The sequence below is a fragment of the Sinohyriopsis cumingii genome, chromosome 6 (genome assembly GCF_028554795.1).
Source record: "Sinohyriopsis cumingii isolate HCF-2022 chromosome 6, ASM2855479v2, whole genome shotgun sequence".
Lineage (NCBI taxonomy): Eukaryota > Metazoa > Mollusca > Bivalvia > Unionida > Unionidae > Sinohyriopsis > Sinohyriopsis cumingii.
Window position 1 is genome coordinate 62965959 of NC_142966.1, and position 25274 is coordinate 62991232.

At 34.6% G+C, this 25274-nt stretch overlaps 1 protein-coding gene across 1 annotated transcript; it reads left to right on the forward strand.

The window, feature by feature from the left end:
* Positions 1–1551: 1551 nt before the first annotated feature.
* Positions 1552–23399, forward strand: LOC149797073 (microsomal glutathione S-transferase 2-like). Its single transcript, XM_089961747.1, has 5 exons — positions 1552–1710; positions 10522–10621; positions 12536–12606; positions 18735–18816; positions 23127–23399. Exons 1-5 carry the CDS (start codon positions 1641–1643, stop codon positions 23269–23271), a joined length of 468 nt encoding a protein of 155 aa, XP_089817873.1. The 5' UTR covers positions 1552–1640; the 3' UTR covers positions 23272–23399.
* The last annotated feature ends 1875 nt before the right edge of the window (positions 23400–25274 follow it).

Consider the following 25274-nt stretch of genomic DNA (forward strand, 5'->3'; position numbering starts at 1 on the left):
AGCGTGTTAAAAGATTTTAATGAAAGCGTAAAGTCGCTAAACGACGGCGATGATGTTATTGAATTTATCACTGACATCGATGAAGCATCAAGTATTGATGATATTGATGGGAGAATTAACAATTTAGTCTGTACGATGATGTGATGTTGGACAAGCAATCAAACCCCGCAAGGATATTTTCACGCGGCAGACATAAAAACACTGATGTGATTTATGTAACCCAGCGATATACACAAATCCCAAAAGTGATCAGGGACAACTGTAACATTCCTGCGCTATTTAGCGGCGTTGATACTCATACACTGAGAAATATACATCAGACTTGGTGCAGCGGCGACATGGACATAAATAAATTCAGAAATTTCTTTAGTTGTGCTCAGGCAAAACCACATGGATTTGTAACAATAAATTTACATGATCCTCGAACACGGTATCGAGTTGGGTTAGATAAAATTTTTAACTAGACAAGCAAACTCTGCCAGGACTTTCACAGAGCAGCAGAGGGGGCTAAACACCCCCGAGTGTTTTCGCAGCATAGACCCTTGTACCAAGAAATAGTTGTACGGGTAGATATTTTCACGATATAACTCTTCCAAGTCAGCAGAGAATGCCCATTTTGTCATGTTTTCTGAATGGAGGGTTTATTTTGTGAAAATAATATCTCTATCTAAAATGTCCTCGATAGAAGGCTCTGTTAAGCGAAATACTTTGTGGGATTCGCCCCCTCTGCTGCTCTATGTAAATTGAAAATGATTAACTCACATATCTCCTTGTTTGTTTCGTCAAGATAACGGGGCTTCATAAGACTTTTTCATGCATAAAGGACAATCACAACACAACATAACAAAATAACAAAATTAAATAAATCAGTTTAAAAAATAAATAACAAGTAGGTTATCAAATAGTACAAACGCAACAAAAGAAAGTAAACTCATGACAAAAGAAAGTAATGGACAAAATAATATGACATAAAAATACATGTAAACATAAAAAGATGCTTCATCGCTGATATAAAAATTATTTTAATTAGCCATTTCATGAAAGTAAGTCATATTTTTTTTTTATATTATAAAAGTCATTAAATTAAAAAATACACGTTATCTAGATGTTCCAAGTATATTGAGTTTCTTTTCGGTGTTCTGTGGTAATTGTATTGTGTTTGGTGGTGCTCGGCGGTATTTGCTAGTGGTGTTGATAATGTTAAGATGAGGAAAATTATCACCGAATGATACATTGATTAGTTAACATTATCATCCATTGATTTTTTGTATGCATAAAATTTGCCAGTTCTTTTGAAAATGAATTTTATTTACTTTATCAAGTTTCAGTTGTTAAACCTTGCTGGGTGACTGCGTCAAATATACGGAAATACGGATTTATTTCACAACCGGCATTGAAAACCAGTTTACGCAGATATATTTCTTATAAGAAAATCATGTCCTAATATACGTCATCTAAGCTGAAAGTACATTCATTTAGCTGCTTTCAGAAATTGTGTTTATTTTAATGTGTTCGGTGGTAATTTTATTGTGTTCGGTAGTTTTCGGTAGTATCTCATAGTGTTCGGTGATGAAAACACCTACCGGATGTTGGAGTACCAAGTCCAATTGGAAGTTGGATATTTTGTATAAGATAATACCATGACTTCCGTAGATCTCGAAGATATCACTTTTCTTCTTGTCGATTCTCTGCTTTATGGCATACTTTTAGGTTTGTGAACCATTCAGACCGAGATACAGGTGCTCAGCGCGAGCTTAATGTTGAGGAAAAAACAAAGGGAACAACAGGAAGAAAAATATCATAGCGAGTGTAAAAATTACCTCAGATCACAGGGCCCGTATCGTTGCTTACAATCGACCTGTCATACATGTACTATGTAATAACTACTAGTTATTACATAGTACATGTCTGACGGGTCGATTGTAAGCAACTCTACGAGCCCCTGTGTTCTAACATAGGACCCTGTGTATCTCTTTTCACAGGAGTCTGACGTTTTGTCAATCAAGTACGGCGACATCTCTGAATACATGAAAACAGCTTATCAGTTATATAAATGAACATTTATATAACATTCATTTATATAACTGATAAGGTGATTTCATGTTTTTTTTCAGAGATTTCGCCGTGCTTTATTGATAAAACGTCAGACTCCTGTGCTCTTTTATAGTATGACAGGGTCCTAGATCAGAACTGGTCATTGGAGTAATCTGACTGTCTTGAGGTCATTTTGTCACTCACTATATTTTTCCTTCAGGTCATTGCTTTGTTTTTCAACATTAAGTCAGCGTCGAGCACAGGGGCTCGTATCGTTGCTTACAATTTAACTATATATATATATATATATATATATATATATATATATATATATATATATATATATATATATATTTTGTTGTTGATGATATTGGATACCTGGGGAGTGTGATGCTTCAATGATAGGGGCAGTTATGTTTTCCCTATAGCACTTGTTGAAATAATTAGAGATATTAATTATAACGGAACTGTTTGCCTGAGGGCAGTGATCCTAGGGAGTGAGAACCTTTATCTGCTTTAGTGTGTCAAGTATCAAGTTTTAACTAGACTGGATTATGGACTGGGAAAGGGTTTTAATAAGATTCACAGACTTGAGAGAGAGGAGAGATTTTGTAGCTTTCAGTCTGAAAGGATTAATTAGATTTTCTCTTTCTCTGTTCTAACGGATAGTTAGATTTTAACTCTACAGGAAAGTAGGGGTTTTCTTGTGTAGTGCAACACAAGGCTAAAAGAGTGTACATATTGTATATTGTAAATAAACATGTAAATAGCAGAATTATTTTATGGATTTATTTCTGAACCCATCATGTTACAATATATATATATATATATATATATATATATATATATATATATATATATATATATATATATATATATATAAAATTTTATACTATATGTATGGTTTATAGTTAAATTGTAAGCAATATGAGCCCCTGTATCATCAAGCACCTGTTACCTGAGAGATAATGTATAAATATATCAACAGCTGTCACTGTGTTCATTTCTTACCCACCCCATTCATCCTGCACATTTCTTTCTCTCTCTCTCTCTCTCTCTCTCTCTCTCTCTCTCTCTCAAACACAAACACATCAACGTGCAGATCTGCTATCACAAGAAATTCTGTTTAATGTCTGGAGTCTGAATAAAATACATAAAACACTTGCTTTTTGGTCAAGCTATTCACCTATATGACCTAAGAAAAGTATGGTATTTCATAATTGTGCAGGTATGTGTTAGACCAAGCCTTTTCTTAGGACAATGTTAAGTTGCTGTCAGCTGTTATTTTCCTGACATGGCTCAGATTTTTTTTAATAAAGGAGGGAGAACAACTTATTGGTCTAAAATATATAGTATTCATCTACAGTACACACACATGCATGCAAACACAAAATTATTCCAAGTTCCTCATACATCTAAATATAAATATCCAAATGTCGAAAATGGGATGGTATGGGTAAGAGGAAACTCGGATGAACTCAACAGTTGGTATCCCCCCATTTTAAAGGAAATAGGAAATGCACAAAACTTAGAGCAAGATGAGAATGTTAGGAAACCGATGGTGCAGTAAGGTTAGAAATTTTAAATTGATGAATAAACTAACAAAGTTTAGTGCACTTTTTATACCCTTCTTGTTTTTAAGATCACAAGGGTGGAGACAAACTGCAGGGAGTACATTCGAATACAGATTTACAAAGAAACAATAGACATTTGTTGCCCTAGTTTATCTGATAAATAATAAATAGTGATGATGAGAGTTATGGACCATAGAACCAGTATTTGATTAACAGGACAGTGGTAGGACACAAGTGAATAGATGCAGAACGTATTTTAGAAAATGTTTCACAATGAAAATTTCCATTGCAATCCTTATTAATAATAATGCAAATAATAATGATGGTAGTGATGGAATGTAACGCCTGTTATAGAAGTCATTTTGAAAATCTGTATGCCGTGTTATGGATGTCCTGTTGAAGGTTTGTATGCTGACTGTTATAAAAGTCCTGTTGAAAATTTGTATGCTGACTGTTATAGAAGTCCTGCTGAAAATTTGTATGCTGACTGTTATAAAAGTCCTGCTGAAAATTTGTATGCTGACTGTTATAGAAGTCCTGCTGAAAATTTGTATGCTGACTGTTATAGAAGTCCTGCTGAAAATTTGTATGCTGACTGTTATAAAAGTCCTGCTGAAAATTTGTATGCTGACTGTTATAGAAGTCCTGCTGAAAATTTGTATGCTGACTGTTATAAAAGTCCTGCTGAAAATTTGTATGCTGACTGTTATAGAAGTCCTGTTGAAAATATATATATGCTGACTGTTATAGAAGTCCAGTTGAATATATATGCCGACTCATAGAAGTCTGTTGAAAATATATATATGCTGACTTTTATAGAAGTCCTATTGAAAATATCTGTATGCTGACTTTTATAGAAGTCCTGTTGAAAATATATGTATGCTGACTGTTATAGAAGCCCTGTTGAAGATTGGAATACTGGCTATGTTATAGAAGTCATGTTGAAAATCTGTATGCTGTCACAGAAGTCCTTTTGAATATCATTATGCTGACTGTTATAGAGGTCCTATTGAAAATATTTGTATGCTGACTGATAAAGAAGTCCTATTGAAAATCTGTATCCTGACTTATACAAGTCGTCTTGAAAATATCTGTATGCCGACTTAGAGAAGTCCTGTTAAAAAAATGTACATGCTGACTATGTCTATAAGCAGATGATGTTTGTTTATGTACCACATGTGCATATGGAACATCCAGTCATACCTTCTTCTTACAAAGATTTCTTGCTGCCGGAGAAAAAAACTGAAACTTTATCATTGTGTTCACTGATGAGTACGACATTTTTTATAAAAAAAAACAGACCATTACTGCACACAGTGGAAACAACACATGATGGAAAGAATACACAGTGTTTGTAAGTAATGGAAGAAAGATATTAATCCAGTCTACATTCTAGATGTGGCATGAAGTTTGTGATTCATAATGAATTGGGTCCTGACCATAAATGTTCCAGTGTCTACAGTAACAAGAGATTAAAGACATTACAACAGATTGTAACATGAAAATAGTTTTTTGATACATGAATATATATAACACATCATAGAATTTTTAAAAAAAAATGTTGAGCATTACAACATATAGAAGATAATATATGTAAGACATCAAAGAATGAATAAAAGTTAAATTTCATGCCTTAATATAAAAACAAAATTAAGTTGAAGCAAATTTGTAATTAAAATATGCATTATTGGTAAAAGATTTAAGCCTAAATGTCTCGTCATTATGGGTACAAGATTTAAGCCTAAATGTCTCGTCATTATGGGTACAAGATTTAAGCCTAAATGTCTCGTCATTATGGGTACAAGATTTAAGCCTAAATATCTTGTCATTATTGTTACAAGATTTAAGCCTAAATGTCTCATCATTATGGGTACAAGATTTAAGCCTAAATGTCTCATCATTATGGGTACAAGATTTAAGCCTAAATGTCTCATCATTATGGGTACAAGATTTAAGCCTAAATGTCTCGTCATTATGGGTACAAGATTTAAGCCTAAATGTCTCATCATTATAGGTACAAGATTTAAGCCTAAATGTCTCGTCATTATGGGTAAAAGATTTAAGCCTAAATATCTTGTCATTATTGTTACAAGATTTAAGCCTAAATATCTTGTCATTATGGGTACAAGATTTAAGCCTAAATGTCTCGTCATTATGGGTACAAGATTTAAGCCTAAATGTCTCGTCATTATGGGTAAAAGATTTAAGCCTAAATATCTTATCGTTATTGTTACAAGATTTAAGCCTAGATATCTCGGTGAAGTAGCTAAATGACCGCTAAAAATACCTGTAGCATATTTACTTTAGGCCAGGACCATGTCTGAATTGGCTTGCCGATTTTTTTAATGCAGGGATTGTTCTTAGTTCGTTCAGCAGGCTCTTTCCAACACTGGATATCTCAAATTTGAAAGTGCTTGTGGTCTTTACCTTTGTTGGCAGAATTTGATGTCCAACACTGTAGTAGTTTTTTGAATGTCATTAGATGTTTAATTGTGAAGTATCATATATACTTCAGTTCCCATATTTCTTAATGTACTTATGTGTAGAGTAGGAAAATTTGCTTTTCTTAGCAGAGAGTCTTATGACTTATTAAAGTACTGTATCCTGTATTTTTTACTATTTTGTCTGATTCCTGTTTGGTACAGAAATGCCCCAAAAGTGGGCGTAGTTGAAGTTGGATGGAATAAAGGATTTGTAATCAGTAAGTGGACAAATTGTGATTGAGACATATGTTTAAGTGTCTTTCTGATATTTGATGTAAAGTTGATAACATTTTGTTGAGAATCAATATCTACTACAAGGAGTTTCACACAGCCATCACATGCTATTTCATGGTCTTCAGTGATGAAATTGGATCAGTTTTGCACATTTTTGCAAGAACAATGGCTTGGGATTTCTAGAAGTTTGTTTGCATGCCATTGGCTGCAAACCAGCCAGTTAATATCTTTGTCTCGTTTTAAATTAATTGAATCTTTATAGATGTAAGTTACCAATAATGTGCTGTCAACAGTGTAATTATGCATTGTTTGCTTTTTGAAGCAGAAAATGTCATTTAAAAAGATATTCAATATGAGAGGTCCTAGGTATTGTGTGTGTGTGTGTGATTTAGATTTTTAATGTAGCTTAAAAAAAATTTCAGTCATATTGCTATGATGTCTGCAGTGCAGCAGTTTATAGTGATGTCTAGCACTGGGGCATCATGCCGCATACATGTAGCATGATGTCTCACCCAGTCACATTATCCTGACACTAGGCCAACCTGCCCTAACACAAACTTCTTAATGCTGAGCACCTAGTGAGGCAGCTGTTAGTACCATTTTTTATTTATAAGTCTTTGGTATGACTCAGCCAGAGTTTGAACCCATGACCTCCTGCATCTATCCAAGGTGTTAAGTCTTGCAATGTTAACATGACACTTGCAGAGGCTTTAGTTTTGGTCAGTAACCACGGCATCACCCTCCATCAGAATGAGGTTACAGTCTGAACTTTTTAGTTTTGTTTGATAAAAAAAAGTTTAATGGTGGATAAAAAGATCTTATGCTTTGGTCAACCACTACACCTTTCAAAGTAATAAAGTCAGATTGTCTTTTGAGCATGGTGACAAATATCCCTTTTGTTTAAAAAGTTTCCCAGAATGACTTAGTTATATATTTTTTTTGAGCTTGTTATGGGTCATATACTTTTTATTAATGGCTTGTAAACAGTTCATCAGGTGGGGGTGAGAGTATGTTTGCTTTTCAGGACACAGTACTAATTATATGGAAAAATGGGAACCAGCCTAGAAATGGGTGGACATAAAATAGAGTATATATGGGTTTGGGTAGCCAGGATTGGTTGATAATGAAAGTTATTTTGCATGAAAAAGAATCTTTTTAGAGCTTATCCCAGTTGTAACTGAAAAAACCAGAGACAATGTTTGCTTGATGGAATTTCAGTCCTTAAACAGTCTTGAGCTTGGAACACTCATTATCACCATGATTATCAATGTCCTCTAATAGTAACTTTTCATATGCCCATGATGTATCATCAGTATTGTCAAATATGTCAATGACAATGCAGTATGCCAAGTATGCCCATGATTTATCATCAGTATTGTCAAATATGCCAATGACAATACAGTATGCAATGTATGCCCATGATTTATCATCAGTATTGTCAATTATGTCAATGACAATGATGTATGCCCATGATTTATCATCAGTATTGTCAAATATGTCAATGCCAATACAGTATGCCAAGTATGCCCAAGATTTATCATCAGTATTGTCAATTATGTCAATGACAATACAGTATGTCCATGATTTATCATCAGTATTGTCAAATATATCAATGACAATACATTATGCCAAGTATGCCCAAGATTTATCATCAGTATTGTCAAATATGTCAATGACAATACAGTATGTCCATGATTTATCATCAGTATTGTCAAATATGTCAATGACAATACTGTATGTCCATGATTTGTCATCAGTATTGTCGAATATGTCATTGACAATACAGTATGCCAAGTATGTCCAAGATTTATAATCAGTATTGTCAAATATGTCAATGACAATACAGTATGCCCATGATTTACCATCAGTATTGTCAAATATGTCAATGACAATACAGTATGCCAAGTATGCCCATGGTTTATCATTAGTATTGTCAAATATGTCAATGACAATACAGAATGACCAAGATTTATCATCAGTATTGTCAAATATGTCAATGACAATACAGAATGACCAAGATTTATCATCAGTATTGTCAAATATGTCAGTGACAATGCAGTATGCCCATGATTTATCATCAGTATTGTCAAATATGTCAATGCCAATATGGTATGCCAAGTGTGCCCAAGATTTATCATAAGTATTGTCAAATATGTAAATGACAATACATTATGCCAAGTATGCCCAAGATTTATCATCAGTATTGTCAAATATTTCAGTGACAATACAGAATAACCAAGATTTATCATCAGTATTGTCAAATAATTCAATGACAATGCAGTATACCCATAATTTATCATCAGTATTGTCAAACATGTCAATGACAATACAGTATGACCAAGATTTATCATCAGTATTGTCAAATATGTCAATGACAATACAGTATGCCCAAGATTTATCATTAGTATTGTCAAATATGTAAATGACGTGAAAAGTCAATTTGTTAACATCATCAAGGAACTGTTTACCGTCAAAATTTGTATTGCTTATGAATGTGATTTTCTTTAGCTTGAAGCATAATATTCTTTTACAGTATCATTATCAGGTCACTCACATCACATTCCGAATATATGTTATTATAAGAATAATAGTGGATTCCTAATATTAGTAACAAAATAATATCTGATGAGACGGGGAGAACTCTCATCTTTGAAATGGGTGCATATTTAAAATTACAAAATGAAGTAAATTCACAGTATAACAACAAGTTTAATTTTGTTTTGAACATAGTTATGATTTTAAATATTGTATATGTAGAAGGTTTTTGAGCCAGCCACTGGTAACTAATGAGAAAGCTGCATAAAGATCTCCAGATTGCAGAAGAAAACAGAAGCAAGAAAGAGAAAAAATTGTGCTAGCAGTGTAGGGAGTTAATCTGGCTACTGGAGAATCTCACTCTATATATAAAGCTTTATAAATGCCACCCTTTACAGAATCAAAGTGGCATCAAACATTTTCTCCTGATAATGCTACAGTCATGGATATTGTCCCAGTAATTTGGTATACCATAGCAAGTGATATCAGTCAATGGATATTGTCCCAGTAATTTGGTATACCATAGCAAGCGATATCAGTCAATGGATATTGTCCCAGTAATTTGGTATACCATAGCAAGCGATATCAGTCAATGGATATTGTCCCAGTAATTGGGTATACCATAGCAAACGATATCAGTCAGTGGATATTGTCTCAGTAATTTGGTATACTATAGCAAGCAATATCAGTCAATGGATATTGTCCCAGTAATTTGGTATGCCATAGCAAGCAATATTAGTCAATGGATATTGTCTCAGTATTTTGGTATACCATAGCAAGCACTATTAGTTGATGGATATTGTCCCAGTAATTTGGTATACTATAGCAAGCAATATCAGTCAATGGATATTGTCCCAGTAATTTGGTATGCCATAGCAAGCAATATTAGTCAGTGGATATTGTCCCAGTATTTTGGTATACCATAGCAAGCACTATTAGTTGATGGATAGTGTCACAGTAATTTGGTATACCATAGCAAGCAATATCAGTCAGTGGATATTGTCCCAGTAATTTGGTACACCATAGCAAGTGATATCAGTCAATGGATATTGTCCCAGTAATTTGGTATACCATAGCAAGTGATATCAGTCAATGGATATTCTCCCAGTAATACCATAGCAAGTGATACCAGAAGTTTTGTTTTTGCTTTACACTGATAGGTTTTGCATGATCAAAATTTACATGTTCATTGACATAGTTCAAGACCAAACAATTTTGTTCTTATAAAATTCGTGTTAAATGTTAAGATCATTATGGTGCATTTATTAATGAAAAGCTTATAGAATGGATATAAGGGTTGTTTGGATACATTTTGGAAAACATTCAATGCTTCCTTGCTTGATATTCAGTTATTTTCTCAATTTTAAATACTTTGATGCTTGTTCTAGGGGTTTTGTGGGGTTTAATGCCCTTTTTTTAGCACATTATAGGCTATGCATGACAGCCAATATATTTAGTGGAAGAAAACTCCAGGAAACTATTAGAAGCCTTTCTTGCATCACTACGTTGGTAAAGATGAGACTCAGACTTACACAGACAGAGGTGAGATTGAGTGATTTGCAGGCTGTACTTTGAAAATGCAGTTATGCAGGTTTATTATTTGTGTTAATAAAAACACTCATTTTTTATCATCTTACGTTTATGATTTTATTTTTTAACAGCCGTTATTGCCAAAAAGGTGGGGAATAGCAGAAGAAAACATAAAGTGAATCCACCAGAAACCGATGGACCTATCGAGTTTGTCTGTACTTTTAGAGCGCAGTAAGATTTCATCTCTTTATTTCTTTTCTTTCTTTGGAAGTAAAAAAATATTGTCCTTTTATTACAGTTTTATCATGTAAGGTAGCTACCATAATTCAGTCGGTATCCATTTTGTAATAGTGACCAATCATTCTGAGTAAGGAGGCACAGCTTCCAATTATCTTGGACTAAAATATACTTAGTCGATATTGTCCAGCTACATATTTTTCATTGATTAATATTTTGAGGACTTTTGAAGAAACCTTTCTAAAGTGTTGACACGTCAAGATTGTAAGGCACCAGGTACTTGAAGGGAATTCCAGTCATAAAGCTGGAGAGACATTTCCTGAATACAAACTAATAAAGTTTATCATTGATGTCTTTGAAATGAAAGAAAGGTAACAATTTTTTTATTGCTGTTGTGTATTTATACTTGTACTTACATACTGTATATGTATATGTGATAGTTATTATATAATTGCTTGTAAGTTACATCCAACTGCAAATTTCACAAAACCCAGATGTGCAGTTGAATTAGGATCTGCCTGATCTGGGTCTATGCAGTTTGTGAAGATCACTGCGTAGAATAAAATAGTACAAACTCTGATCTGCAAGTGCATTATCTAAAAGCAGATCTGTCTCTATGCAGTTTGTGAAGATCAGTGAGTAGAATAAAATAGCACAGACTCTGATCTGCAAGTGCATTATCTAACAGGAGATCTGGGTCTATGCAGCTTGCAAGTATAAATCAGTAAAACAACATAGACCTCAATCTGTCTGCATTATGTAACAGCAGATCAGAGTCTACATTGTTTGCAGTTGGACTTGATATTGAAGCAAGTATATACTTCTGCAACATGCTGCATCAAGATTGTTCTGTATTTCTGGGATTTTTGGTCTCCAAATAGTATACATATATAAGGAAAATCTTGACAAACTTTTGGAAGATTTCCAACATGTCTGACTTTTAGGACCAGATTTCTTGGGGCCTGATTCAGAGTCTGGAGACTGTCTAGACCTTGTTCCCATTGAACTCTTGTTGGAAAATTAGTAGTGAATAAACTGAATAATATCAGGTCCAATTTACTCTGAAATGCTCTGTATAAATCTCTGCTTGTTACCTGAAATGCTCTCTCTTTAAATCTGTGCTTGTTACTTTAATGCTTTGTATAAATATGTGCTCGTTACTCTGAAATGCTCTGTATAAATCTGTGCTTGTTACCTGAAATGCTGTGTAAATCTGTGCTTGTTACTTTAATGCTCTGTATAAATATGTGCTTGTTACTTTAAATGCTCTATATAAATCTGTGCTCGTTACTCTGAAATGCTCTGTATAAATCCATGCTCATTACTCTGAAATGCTCTGTATAAATCTGTGCTCGTTACTCTGAAATGCTCTGTATAAATCTGTGCTCATTACTCTGAAATGCTCTCTATAAATCTGTGCTTGTTACAAATATGTGCTTGTTACTTTAAATGCTCTATATAAATCTGTGCTCATTACTCTGAAATGCTCTGTATAAATCCGTGCTCATTACTCTGAAATGCTCTGTATAAATCTGTGCTCATTACTCTGAAATGCTCTGTATAAATCTGTGCTTGTTACTTTAAATGCTCTGTATAAATTTGTGCTTGTTACTTTAAATGCTCTGTATAAATCTGCGCTTGTTACTTTAAATGCTCTGTATAAATCTGTGCTTGTTACCTTAAATGCTCTGTATAATCTGTGCTTGTTACTTTAAATGCTCTATATAAATCTGTGCTTGTTACCTTAAATGCTCTGTATAAATCTGTGCTTGTTACTTTAAATGCTCTATATAAATCTGTGCTTGTTACTTTAAATGCTCTGTATAAATATGTGCTTGTTACCTTAAATGCTCTGTATAAATCTGTGCTCGTTACCTTAAATGCAGTTAAAATCTTTCTTTTTTCCAGGCAGAACTGTACAGAATGGTTTCCAATATTCATAACTGCACTCTGGGGAGCAGGCTTGTTTTTCCATCAAGGTACTTTCAAACACATGGTCATTTGGATCACACTTTTGAATATATTCCATATTTACTCACCTATAAGTCGACTCCAGGTGCAAACAACATAGATCCTGATTTGTCACTGTAATGCAACTGTAGATCAGGGTTTATGTTGTTTGTTTGACTGATTACTCCTAACAAACTGCACAGACCCAGATCTGCTGGTGCATTATGTGATGGCAGATCTGGGTGTTTATGTAGTTTACAGTTGGATTTATAAGCGAGTATAGATGGTACTTTATATAGAAATCCCTTATTACAACACTCTCCATGGAAACCATAGAGTGTCGGGCAGTGGTGTCACTAGGGGGGTGCAGACCACACCAGGTGACATTATGAGAGGGGGTGACACCAAAATGACATTACTAAGGATTCTGTATGGTCTGTTATGGAAGAAGGTCCATGGGGGTGACACCATGAGTTACCGCACTGGGTGACACCAACCCTAGTGATGCCACTGGTGTCAGGCCTTGAAATATTTCATAAAAGTCAGCTTACCCTGGACAAGCTGACTGGAAGATTGAACTTGCCCTCAGGAGATTTGAGCTTGGCCCCAAAATATGACAGCATAATAGCATATTAAATAAAGTTAAACATTAGGGAAAGTAAGATATTGTATGTTTTAATTAAATTGGATTACACTTATTTTACAAATAAAGAACTTTTGTTTTCGGTTCATTTTGTTTGTTTGCACTGCATTGTGTAGATTGTGTCAGCGTTACATCTGGTCACCATAAAGTAAAAATGGTATGTTAGCCTTAGTCAGTTCTCTCTCGTAGATCATGTGTGTAAGAACTACAAATTGCCAATACTGGAATAAATTGTTTTAAAAAGTGCAAAGTGTCATCAGATCTCAGTTCACAAGGAAAAGTGAACACAGTTAACTAGATGACAAAAAAAAGGAACGTCCTTTGATCACTGCTGACAAAATTGGTGTTGGAAAGATTCAAATAAACATCTTCAGTTATGTATTCTAAATGCAGTGGAGAAATGGAATCAACACAATAATAGTTACAACTGTATGCTATTACCCTGATTTTATTGGCAAGGTGGTTTTGTACCATGATTCATAATTATTCAGTTATTTTAAAAAATATTAATATACTTTTTATCACATTGCCTCCGTATTAAATCTGTTATTTCAAATTAAAATGTTCAATATTTAAAAATTATTTGTGCCTTTCGCACATTAATTTTAGTTATTACTTCCATCTGTGCAATACCCCCTAGAAAAGCCAACCCTCTTATTATAAGGCCATTTTCCTACTGCAGAAGCGGTGACCACCAGTATGTCAGAAATTTACAGTTACCACATATTCATAACCATTTTAGAAGGCATTTGTAGCAGCCTTCAGGAGCATACATTGCAGATAGAAACTGCCAACTTTTATGGAATTGTTCAGTTCATTCTCGGGTTTTAGACAGACAAATGGTTTTTGATGAACATGTCCTCATTGTAAGGCCCTTTATTATAACACAGTTCTTGTTAATTATTTTGTATGAAGAACTGAGTTGGTTTGTGTTCTCATCAAGACCAGAGCTATAATGTAGGTATAGGTTTCTGGGGTTACATTCTCTGATCTTTTCTCAATGGTGGGCTCAGTGGGGATGCTAACCCTGGGTCACAGCTCAGTTGGGATGCTGCCCCTAGGTCACAGCTTAGTGGGGATGCTGCCCCTGGGTCACAGCAAAGTGGGGATGCTGCCCCTGGGTCACAGCTCAGTAGGGATGATGCCCCTGGGTCACAGCTTAGTGGGGATGCTGCCCCTGGGTCACAGCTTGAAATCTATTCAGATCAGTCCTCTTTAGCCATTTGTGGGTTGAAAGATGCTAGATGAGATCAGACTTGTGTCCAATACAGACTATAGGTCATGCCCCATAGGGTGTGGACTTAACTCTGGATAATAGCTTTGAAACAGCAGATTCTCACCTTCTTACCATATATTGTTGAAGGACGCAGGACGAAATCAGACATATCCAGCATAGACCCTTGGGAAGGGGATTTGCTCGTAGGTCATTACTTGATAATTGTAGAGAGCCACTGGCAATACCAGTATATAGGTTTGAAAAGTATGAAACAAAATTAGACATGTATAATAAAGACAGATCCTTGGTTGTGCCACAAGGGTGGGAAACTTGATTAATGAGGTAATCTTGCATCTGGTAAGCTGAGGTTGTGAACACTCTACAGGCCAAATTTCTGATTATATCTCGATCAAAATTTTGTACATAAGCTTTTATCATCAAGACCTCAGATCAGTTTGATCATGAGTATTAATGACAGAACTGAGAAATTAATTCATTCCTGGTTCGGATTCTTATTTCTTACGTTCATATGTTAGTATCAGTCTGCAGATTTATTTAATGTTGTGTTTTGATATAAAACTTGATAGGAGACATTTGTTTGGATTATTCATTGAACAACACAGTGCTCATTGTACTAAAATATTATTCTGGGACTTTATTCAAAGGAATTCTGGATAATGATTTTTTGATACATTAGGACTGTTGGAACACCAGTACATTCAAGGATCTTGAGGGGCCCCGAGTGGCCGAGTGGTCTAAAGCGCTATCCGTTACGGATCACTGCCATCTCACCTCTGTCTACGTGGGTTCGAGTCTGGGATTCGGGCAATGTGGGTATGTGAGAAAGCTTGCCAGTAGCTTCTCGTGGGTCGGTGGTTCTTCCTGGGGTTTTCCCGGGTTCTTCCTCCACCATTAATACTGGCCGCCATACATAGCCTATCGTGTGCTGAAAAATAGCGTTAAACCCCACAACAACAACAACAACAAGGATCTTGAATACATTTGGAACATTAAATTCTTTTGGACTTGTGTTGAACTTTTAAGGATTATTTTGGATTTGACTCTTAAATTTTCATTGTATAACTTGATAATTAAGTTATTTGGTAAGTTTTTACAAAACATCTTGGTTTTGCTTCTTTCTGTTACTTAGTTTATGACCACTGAGTTGTAACACAGTATATTTGGTTTAGGAAAAAAGATAAATCAGAGCATCATCCATAGACAATATGTAGCAACTATAGGTTCTGAGTTTTTCTTTCCCTCAACAATTTCAAGATGTGCATGAATTTGTATTCACAAGATGACATATTTATGTCAACTACACAACAGTTTCAAGATGTGTATGAATTGGTATTCACAAGATTACATAATTATTTCAGCTATGCAAGTGAGTCTTTAGGTTTCTTGTTTCCTCAGTGGTGGAAAAGTTCATGCATTTATTCTTAAAAATATCTATCATTCCATAATCTTCAATATGCCTAATTTTGCCTTTCTCATTCAACCATATTTCTTTGTGAAAGTGCTTACTTTTGAAAGTTTTTCTTTAAATTTACTTGCACAGATGCACAAATAATTAAATACAGCATTAGAATTAATCATTAAAGAAGAACATGGAAATACTGTGGTTGAGAAAAGGAACAATAAAGTAATGGAGTAATATAGAAATATGGAGACAATAGCTTACTGTCTTAGTCTATGAAATGTACACATGATTGCAAACAGGGTAGAAGATCTGTGATGGCATATGGCACTTACAGATAAGAATCTACACTCCATCTTAAAATGATAAGTAGAATGAACACAATTGACCCTGATCTGCCTCAGCATTATGTGATGTGTCTGTATACACTGCTTGACTCAGATTTGCCTCAGTATTATGTGACAACACACTGTTAGACCCTGACCTGTCCCAGTATTGTGATACAGTTTGTACAGTTAGACCCTAACCCGTCCCAGTATTGTGATACAGTTTGTATACACTGTTAGACCCTGACCTGTCCCAGTATTGTGATAGTTTGTATACACTGTTAGGCCCTGATCTGTCATGAAATTATGTCCGAGTATTGTGATAGTTTGTATACACTGTTAGACCCTGATCTGTCCCAGTATTGTGATACAGTTTGCATACACTGTTAGACCCTGACCTGTCCCAGTAGTGTGATACAGTTTGTATACACTGTTAGATCCTGACCTGTCCCAGTATTGTGATACAGTTTGAATACACTGTTAGACCCTGATCTGTCCCAGTATTGTGATACATTTTGAATACACTGTTAGACCCTGATCTGTCCCAGTATCGTGATACAGTTTGTATACACTGTTAGACCCTGATCTGTCATTAAATTATGTGATGATGCTGTGTATGGTCCTAGACCCTGATTTGTCACAGTATTAAACACTGTTAGACCCTGATCTGTGAAGGTATTATGAGACATCAGTCTGTATACTTTTAGACCCAGATATGTCACAGTATTATGTGACAACAGTCTTCACATTGCTATGCCCTCATTCGTTACAGAATTATGTATTGTATATTTTAAATTGTATGCTTAACCTTTATCCATGACTGAGGATAGAGGCAGGCGTGTACCTGATTTTTGTCACATTTGTGAGTTATATACAAGTTGTTTACTGATATTTAAGTTCAAGGTCCTGCCTTATTTATAAACTTAGAATGTTCTGGATCCTGGTCATTTTATTGTGTCTTAGGTCAACTGACATTAGTATATAATGTTGTGGTAAACAAAATTATTTCATTCCAATTTTAAGTTCAGTCTGTTGAGTAATTTACTGTTATGATCAGGTATAATTTGAGAGGAATCATTTATTTAAATTATTCATTGGAATTGCAAAGTTCTCGTTGACTTTTGGGACTAAAATACTGTTTGGGGATTATTGTGAATTCATTCAAAGACATTCTGGATTATATAATTGTGATATATCAAGACTATTGGTACATCAACCTATTCAAGACTATTGGTACATCAGCACATTCAAGATTATTGGAATTCATTCAGAACTTTCTATACTTTAGAACTTGTGATAGAACATTTTGGATTATCTGGGATTTGAGTCACAATACTGTAATTTCCTGTTAAATTTTGACTTTGTATTGTAGAGAAATAAATGTATTTGTTGATACTAATAAAACTGTTGGTCTTGTTTCTTTTCTGTTACTTAATATAAGACCATAGAGTCATAATTATGTATTGAGTATCTATACAATATCTCTTCACTGTTAGACCCTGATCTGTCATACAGTAATATTATGTGAAGAGTACACAGTTAGACTCTGAGCTGTGACAACAGTATGCATGCCCAGATCTGTTGTGACATTATGCAACAACACTCTGTGCATTGCTAGACTGGATCTGTCACAGCATTATGTAACAAAAGTCTATGCACAACATGTTAGATCCTGATCTCTTATCTAATTCTCAGAAAAATCTGAATATCTTAATGTAATATGTTGGCAATTTTTATGCATCATTTTGAATACCATAGTTAGCTATTAGCACTTGGTAGGATAGGAACCTAATTGTATATATTGACACAAACATTTATTATGTCATGGATTGTAATTCTGTTGAAGGAAATATTTTAAAATGGAGATCAATATACTAATGCGTGCAGTTGGGTCTCTACTATTTCTCTGTATATTTGTAACAAATATTTCTGCATATTGTTATTCAGGGAATATTGAGAGACAGAAATTGTCAGCTACAGCTGATAGATTTATGAAGCCATATTTTAACAGACTTTTAATTTACTTGCACTGTTGGGTCCCTGGATGGTAGATTGGTCTACAGATCACCGATATCTTACCTCTGTTCATGTGGGTTTGAGTCTCAGGTTTGGCCACTGTGGGTATGTGAAAAAGCTTGCCAGTGGCTTCCCATGGCTTGTTGATTTTTCATGGGGTATTCCTGGCTTCTTCCTACATCAAATATACTGGCTGCCATGTATTGCCTATCTTGTGATGTAAAATGGTGTTAAACCCATCCAAAAACAATTACATGGATTGCCTAATTGACCAGTTCTATATAATGTATCCTAGCCCCTCTGTCAACCTCTCACCATTTGTGAATATTAACCGACTGATAGATTTATAGATTTATGTGGAATGTAACAGGTTTTCTATGGCAACCATTCATACTAAAAGAGATAAATTCTGTTTGACTATAATTTTTTGTTATTGACAAATCCACTTTTCCTTACCCTCATACCACTTTGACAGATGTGTGGACAAGTGGATTGATTGAGGCCAGGTATGTTTTACATTATGATTTGTTTTTCAGTGCCAGCAGCTATTGTGGGTCTTGTATTTGTATACAGCCGCCACAAATATTTCCATGACTACTCTGAGAAAGCTAGCAAAAGGTATGATTTATGTCTAATAATCTTTTCACATTTTTAAAATCAGTTTGTTATAGAACTGTACCCATCTGAACTGGATGTAGTAAAATGTAGCATGAAATATCCAAGTATCCCCATTATTGAAGTATCAAAGTATCCCCATCATTGAAATATCCAAGTATCCCCATCATTGAAATATCCAAGTATCCCCATTACTGTCATGTACTTTTCTTGCAAGTTAGTGCTGCTGCTTCCAGTGCTTTCAATCACTGCATTGTGATTATGAAGTTTTATGAACCAGTAAACCAATCACACTGATCTATATTGACATCAATATTAAGTTTTATGAACCAGTAAACCAGTCACACTGATCTGTATTGAGGTCAGTATTAAGTTTTATGAACCAGTAAACCAATCACACTGATCTATATTGAGGTCAGTATTAAATTTTATGAACCAGTAAACCAATCACACTGATCTATATTGAGGTCAGTATTAAGTTTTATGAACCAGTAAACCAATCACACTGATCTATATTGAGGTCAGTATTAAGTTTTATGAACCAGTAAACCAATCACACTGATCTATATTGAGGTCAGTATTAAGTTTTATGAACCAGTAAACCAATCACACTGATCTGTATTGACGTCAATATTACATTTTATGAACCAGTAAACCAATCACACTGATCTGTAATGAGGTCAGTATTAAGTTTTATGAACCAGTAAACCAATCACACTGATCTATATTGAGGTCAGTATTAAGTTTTATGAACCGGTAAACCAATCACACTGATCTATATTGAGGTCAGTATTAAGTTTTATGAACCAGTAAACCAATCACACTGATCTATATTGAGGTCAGTATTAAGTTTTATGAACCAGTAAACCAATCACACTGATCTGTATTGAGGTCAGTATTAAGTTTTATGAACCAGTAAACCAATCACACTGATCTATATTGAGGTCAGTATTAAGTTTTATGAACCAGTAAACCAATCACACTGATCTGTAATGAGGTCAGTATTAAGTTTTATGAACCAGTAAACCAATCACACTGATCTGTAATGAGGTCAGTATTAAGTTTTATGAACCACAGGGATGGTCCTGGCTTTTAAAAAGCTGCCGCCGAAAAAATCGCCAACCTCAATATTTTGTCGCCAGTTTTCAAAAAGTGTTGCCAAAAAAAGTAGTGTACATTTTTCCAAGTGTTAATTTAGTCTATTAATGTAACAGGCAAATGAAAATTACAAAAGATGGATTAGTTAATATTTTAATTACAAGAAGCATTAACAAAATGTTACAAAGTGTTACATGAAGATCCGTCGCGATTTTAGGGCTGCCCACTTGTTGAATGCAGTTTCAAAGTCTAATTTTTCACATCTGTACATGCTGATTCTCATTAAATTCTCGAGAGATGAGATGCAGAGCTTATTTCTGATGTCAGTTTTTATGAAGTTCATCTTACTGAATCCACGTTCACAGTCTACAGTGCTGACAGGTGACACCAGTAGTCTCTCAGCAGCCCCCCCCCCATGGCTAGCTTCACAAAGCTTGTAGCGAATTGCTTCCTAAATCCCAAGAATGATCACTGAATGCTGTATAAATTTTCTCGACAAGAAAAATAGGATCTCCATTCCCACGAATGAAACTTAAACGAGTCAACACCTGGCAATATTGGACCGTATATATAAGCATAAATTCACACCCAACTTAGGGATTCTTTCACTCCTGTATTTTGAGAAATAAATAATTATTATTAATTATGCAAAACTGTTTTTTGGTTTTTTTGCTATTTCTTGTTGCGGAGTTTAAGTCTCTGCAGCTGTAACACAGGACTGATGGCAAAAGGAAAAGATCAATGAGTAAATTGCTGCACTGGCAACAGATGTAATTGTGATTTAGATTTTTTCCATTTGCTTTGTATTTATACACAGTAGTCGGTACTTCAAAACTTATCAGTTTTCTATGAAGGTTCAGCAAAACTATTGTATTGGTATATGTATAAAAAAAAAAAACAGAAGGATTAGCCATACAATTAATTGTATCTGTTCTATTCGCGTCTTCAGAAGTCGGTCAGTTGTAGGTATAGTGCGGTAGCATGATTGACTGTATCGCAGGATACAGTACTCAGCCCAGATGTCAGCATAAGCAGATTATGATGTAACAATGCACTGTAAAGATGGGGTTGTCAATAAGAACAAAGGATCGTTTGTGTAACAGATTGATTCCAATGCATTGCTTAGTCAAGTTTGTGGCTTCCTTTCGTTCTGCCTTTTAATTTATCCAGTCCAAATCCAGGATTGTATGTACAAATTAAAGAACCAAAAAGTCTGTCACCAAAAAAATCGCCAGATGGGATATTTTTGTCGCCAATAAGGAAAAAAAATTGCAATTTGCGACATTGGCGAAGCCCAGGACAATCCCTGAACCAGTAAACCAATCACACTGATCTATATTGAGGTCAGTATTAAGTTTTATGAACCAGTAAACCAATCACACTGATCTGTATTGAGGTCAGTATTAAGTTTTATGAACCAGTAAACCAATCACACTGATCTATATTGAGGTCAATATTAAATTTTATGAACCAGTAAACCAATCACACTGATCTGTAATGAGGTCAGTATTAAGTTTTATGAACCAGTAAACCAATCACACTGATCTATATTGAAGTCAATATCAAGTTTTATGAACCAGTAAACCAATCACACTGATCTATATTGAGGTCAGTATTAAGTTTTACAAACAAGTAAATATTTAATGATTAGAAACAGAGGTCAGTATGATAGGTTTACTGATTCATAAAACTTCATGTTTTTCAAAATAACAAATGTATAATAGTTCTATATGTCAAAGAGCTTATGGTAAAAAGTTTCATTTCTTTTCAATCCATTAGCACAAGTTTGTTATTGCTACTGCACCTAAATTACTTGGAGGATTGCCTTGAAACTCACACACATTCATCCTACGGTCTAGTTGGTCCTAAATGAAATGGTGCCTCTGGGACATTCAATATCGTTACTGCAGCAACCATCCTGAATGAATGGTCTTATCAAAATATAGGGTTTTCACTAAAAGACATCTTTTTGGTCCTAAAATGAAAATGTGCTGATCTGGCATCCAAAATGGCTGCCACTGCAGCCATCTTGAAAATCATGTTATTGCTACACCTCTGAATGGAAAGTCATACTGACATGGGGTTTTCACCAGAAGACCTCTTATCATGTCTGGTTAGCTGTAGATAAAAATGGTGCCAATCTGATATTAGTTATGGGTTGAAAATATTGCTACTCCTCCTGCATGATTTATTGACATGCAGTTTTAACTAAAAGACTTTTTACGATATAGTTGGCACATCAGCCATATTGAAAATCTTGTACATCCAATATGGCTGCATACTTGAGAATCTTGTTATCACTACTCTTCCCAAATGGATGGTCATATAAACTTGGGATTTGACTAAGAAAACTTCCTGTGTTGTCTAGCTGGTCATAAATGAAAATGCAGCCAAACAGACATTCAATTTGGCCATCTCAGTGGCCATCTTGAAAATCTTGTTATCACTACTTCGGAATGAATGATCATACCAGCATGGGGTTTTCACTGAAAGATTTCTTGATATATTTAGCTGGTCATAAATGAAAATGGTACCAAATATGGCTGCCACAGTGCATACCTGCCATAACTCGTGCTAAACAGGATTGTTTACTAACAAATCCACATACACATTCATGTTTCCAAAATTTTCAGTAATCTTCAAAAAACAAAAAATGCGACCTCAGTATATTATAGGTAGTATGTATAAACAGTAAAAAGTCCTGCTAAAATGCTTACGGCAGTTTATACAGCAAATTGTCATTGAGGGAATTAAAAGGCAAGGTGGTCAGGTGTAAACATCCACAATTTCCATATTACTTACGTGGCTGACAATAGCTAGGGTGATGTGTTGAGTCATTTGAAGACTGATGTGGGGAAGCTCATTTTGTTAAAATGCATAAATAAAGTTCATAAAGTGTAACAACCCAGTTTGTTTTAAGTTATGGATGCATGTTGAAGAATAAAAGTTCTTGCACATCATTGCTGTTCAAGCCTTATAATGAGGGAAATGTAACAAAGATAAAGTAAAATAAATCAAAGATTACAACATCATTTTTAAAACATTAAATTCTAACTTAAATCTACAGCTTGAGTCACATTTGTTTACGTAATCCAAAAGTTAAATTTAAAAAACTTAAAATAGGTTTTATGATTATTATACATGTAAATAAAGGACTCACTTATTTCAGTTATAGATATAAAGCAGTAAGAAATGATTCTTATTTTTTTTCCCAGGGTGAGACCATTCTGGATGGGTGCCTATTGTGTATTGTTGATGTTTTTTATGGCTGGCATCGGCCTAACCCATCAGCTTCTGAAGATGTACATTGGAGTGGACCTTGCCAAGAAAGCTTTGGCCATCTACTATGGCAGCTTGTGAAGCATGTACATCCATTTTATGTAGGATTTACATTAATACCATTTTAACAATTTATAAGAAAAGTTTATAATTGTATGTAACTTTTTGAAGAATTTATTTTTTAAATAAAACAAAATTACTCTTAGAAACGAGTTATGCATCGGCTTTTTATCGTAACAGCATTACATACAGATTTTTACATCAAACCATGACATGCTACAAGGATCTTGGCTTTGCTCTATTGTGTTCATATTGCCATGTTGGATAACTTTCTCATTTAACCAAGAACTACAAACAATGAGGTATGTCTGAGAAATAATACAATCTTTGAAGTATTGCATTGTATCTCTTTGAATTCAGAAACTCTATTTTTAAATGTGTAATTTGCAGTGACAGATTTAAGTCTGTTATTGATGGTGTCCTAGTTGATGGTGTTTAAGTCTTATTGTCCTGATTGGTGGTGTTATAATACTGTAATTGTTGGTGTCCTAGTTGGTGGTATTGTATGTTAGACTGTATGAGTGCACTCATCTATCAGTGCTTCACATAATGACCTTAAAGACTGACACTTAAGGGACAGTTTTTAAAAAAATGTGTAACTGAAGCCATGGTCCCTGCTATCTAATTTGGGTGAAGTAAAAGGAAAACAGGAATGTAAAACTTTATAATGGCAAAATAAGTCCATCTATTTTTCTGGATTTGCAAGTTAGATATTATAATGCATAAAATATTTATGATCATAGTGTGGGCACACACGTCTGTTCTTTTTGTAGTTACATTAAAACCTAAGAGACAGTGCATGTCCACTTCAGTATTAACTGATGTATAGGCAGACTTTGGCACCAATCCCTTCACTCAAGGAGAGATAACTCTTGTCTGAATTCCACCTAGCTGGATGGATGACTTCTAGCACTTTATTGCTAAAAACAAGCTTAGAAGAGGTGTGTTTGCAAGGTAGTATTGTATTTCTATATATTATGATCAGAAATATTTTTTAAAAATCACTCCAGGAATCGGTTTCTTTAACAAGACTGTTACTGCAGTTTTTAAAACTGTTTTAGCAATTTTTCCTTTTCATTTCTTAATATGAGAAAGAAGTTGTGTCCATGCTCTTTTATGCCTGATCTCTCCCCAAGTTCATGCTCCACAATAACTGATTTATATTAATGACATTATCATGGAATCACATCATTTGATGATACATAGTAAGCACTGATTTTATAAATGTGGACCTCCCTTACAAAATTTGTTTGATTTTGGCCAAATTTTGAACATCACAAGTTGTCTCATGTAAGCACTTAAAACTTAAAACCAAGCTCACACATATATATATATATATATATGTTTCATGTCATGTGACATAAAGAAAAAGCATAATGTCTGATGCATCCAGATTATTTCAGTGTTTATTCACCACACTATGCTGCAGTGTTTTCAAAATTTTGTTCACCAAGGCTTGAAAAAGTTATTAATTATCCAACTCATTTTATAAATTCGAACTAAATTTGTTTTTGTTGGTTTTAATGAAGCATGATTTGCCATATCACACTGAGGAAATGGGAGCCAATGCCTTTCCCAAAGGCACAATGAAGCCGCTAATCTGGGTTGGCCAGGGCGGGTATCAAAACCCATGATGAGTCTGATCTCTACCAAATGAGCTACCATGGCTTATTTAAATGGAGCAATATCCTGTACATGTATCATATTTTCTATTACATGGGCGTTTTGCTATCAGCCTTACTTTCTTTTCACTTCCAAGGTCAGTCATGGTTCTATTTTCTGGTCTAGTTCTATTAGCCTAAGGCAGATGAGAGGGGCCAATAATACTATGGATTTAAGTAATGGATCCATCAGAAAAAACCTGTTTAATAACATTTTACTACTAACTTTATGCAGTACCAAACATAACAACTAGTAACCAACCACGGAATGAAGGAAAATTATGATGTGTAACTATATTGAAAACAAAGCCATGCCATGCCATACCACAGCCAAGTTGGATCCATAAATGGCCTTATACAGGA

Coding starts and splice junctions, on each gene's coding strand:
- LOC149797073 (XM_089961747.1), top strand. CDS start 1,641: ATGACTTCCGTAGATCTCGAAGATATCACTTTTCTTCTTGTCGATTCT. Junction 1,711..10,521: donor GCTTTATGGCATACTTTTAG/GTTTGTGAACCA, acceptor ATTTTTTAACAG/CCGTTATTGCCAAAAAGGTG. Junction 12,607..18,734: donor AGGCTTGTTTTTCCATCAAG/GTACTTTCAAAC, acceptor TTTGTTTTTCAG/TGCCAGCAGCTATTGTGGGT.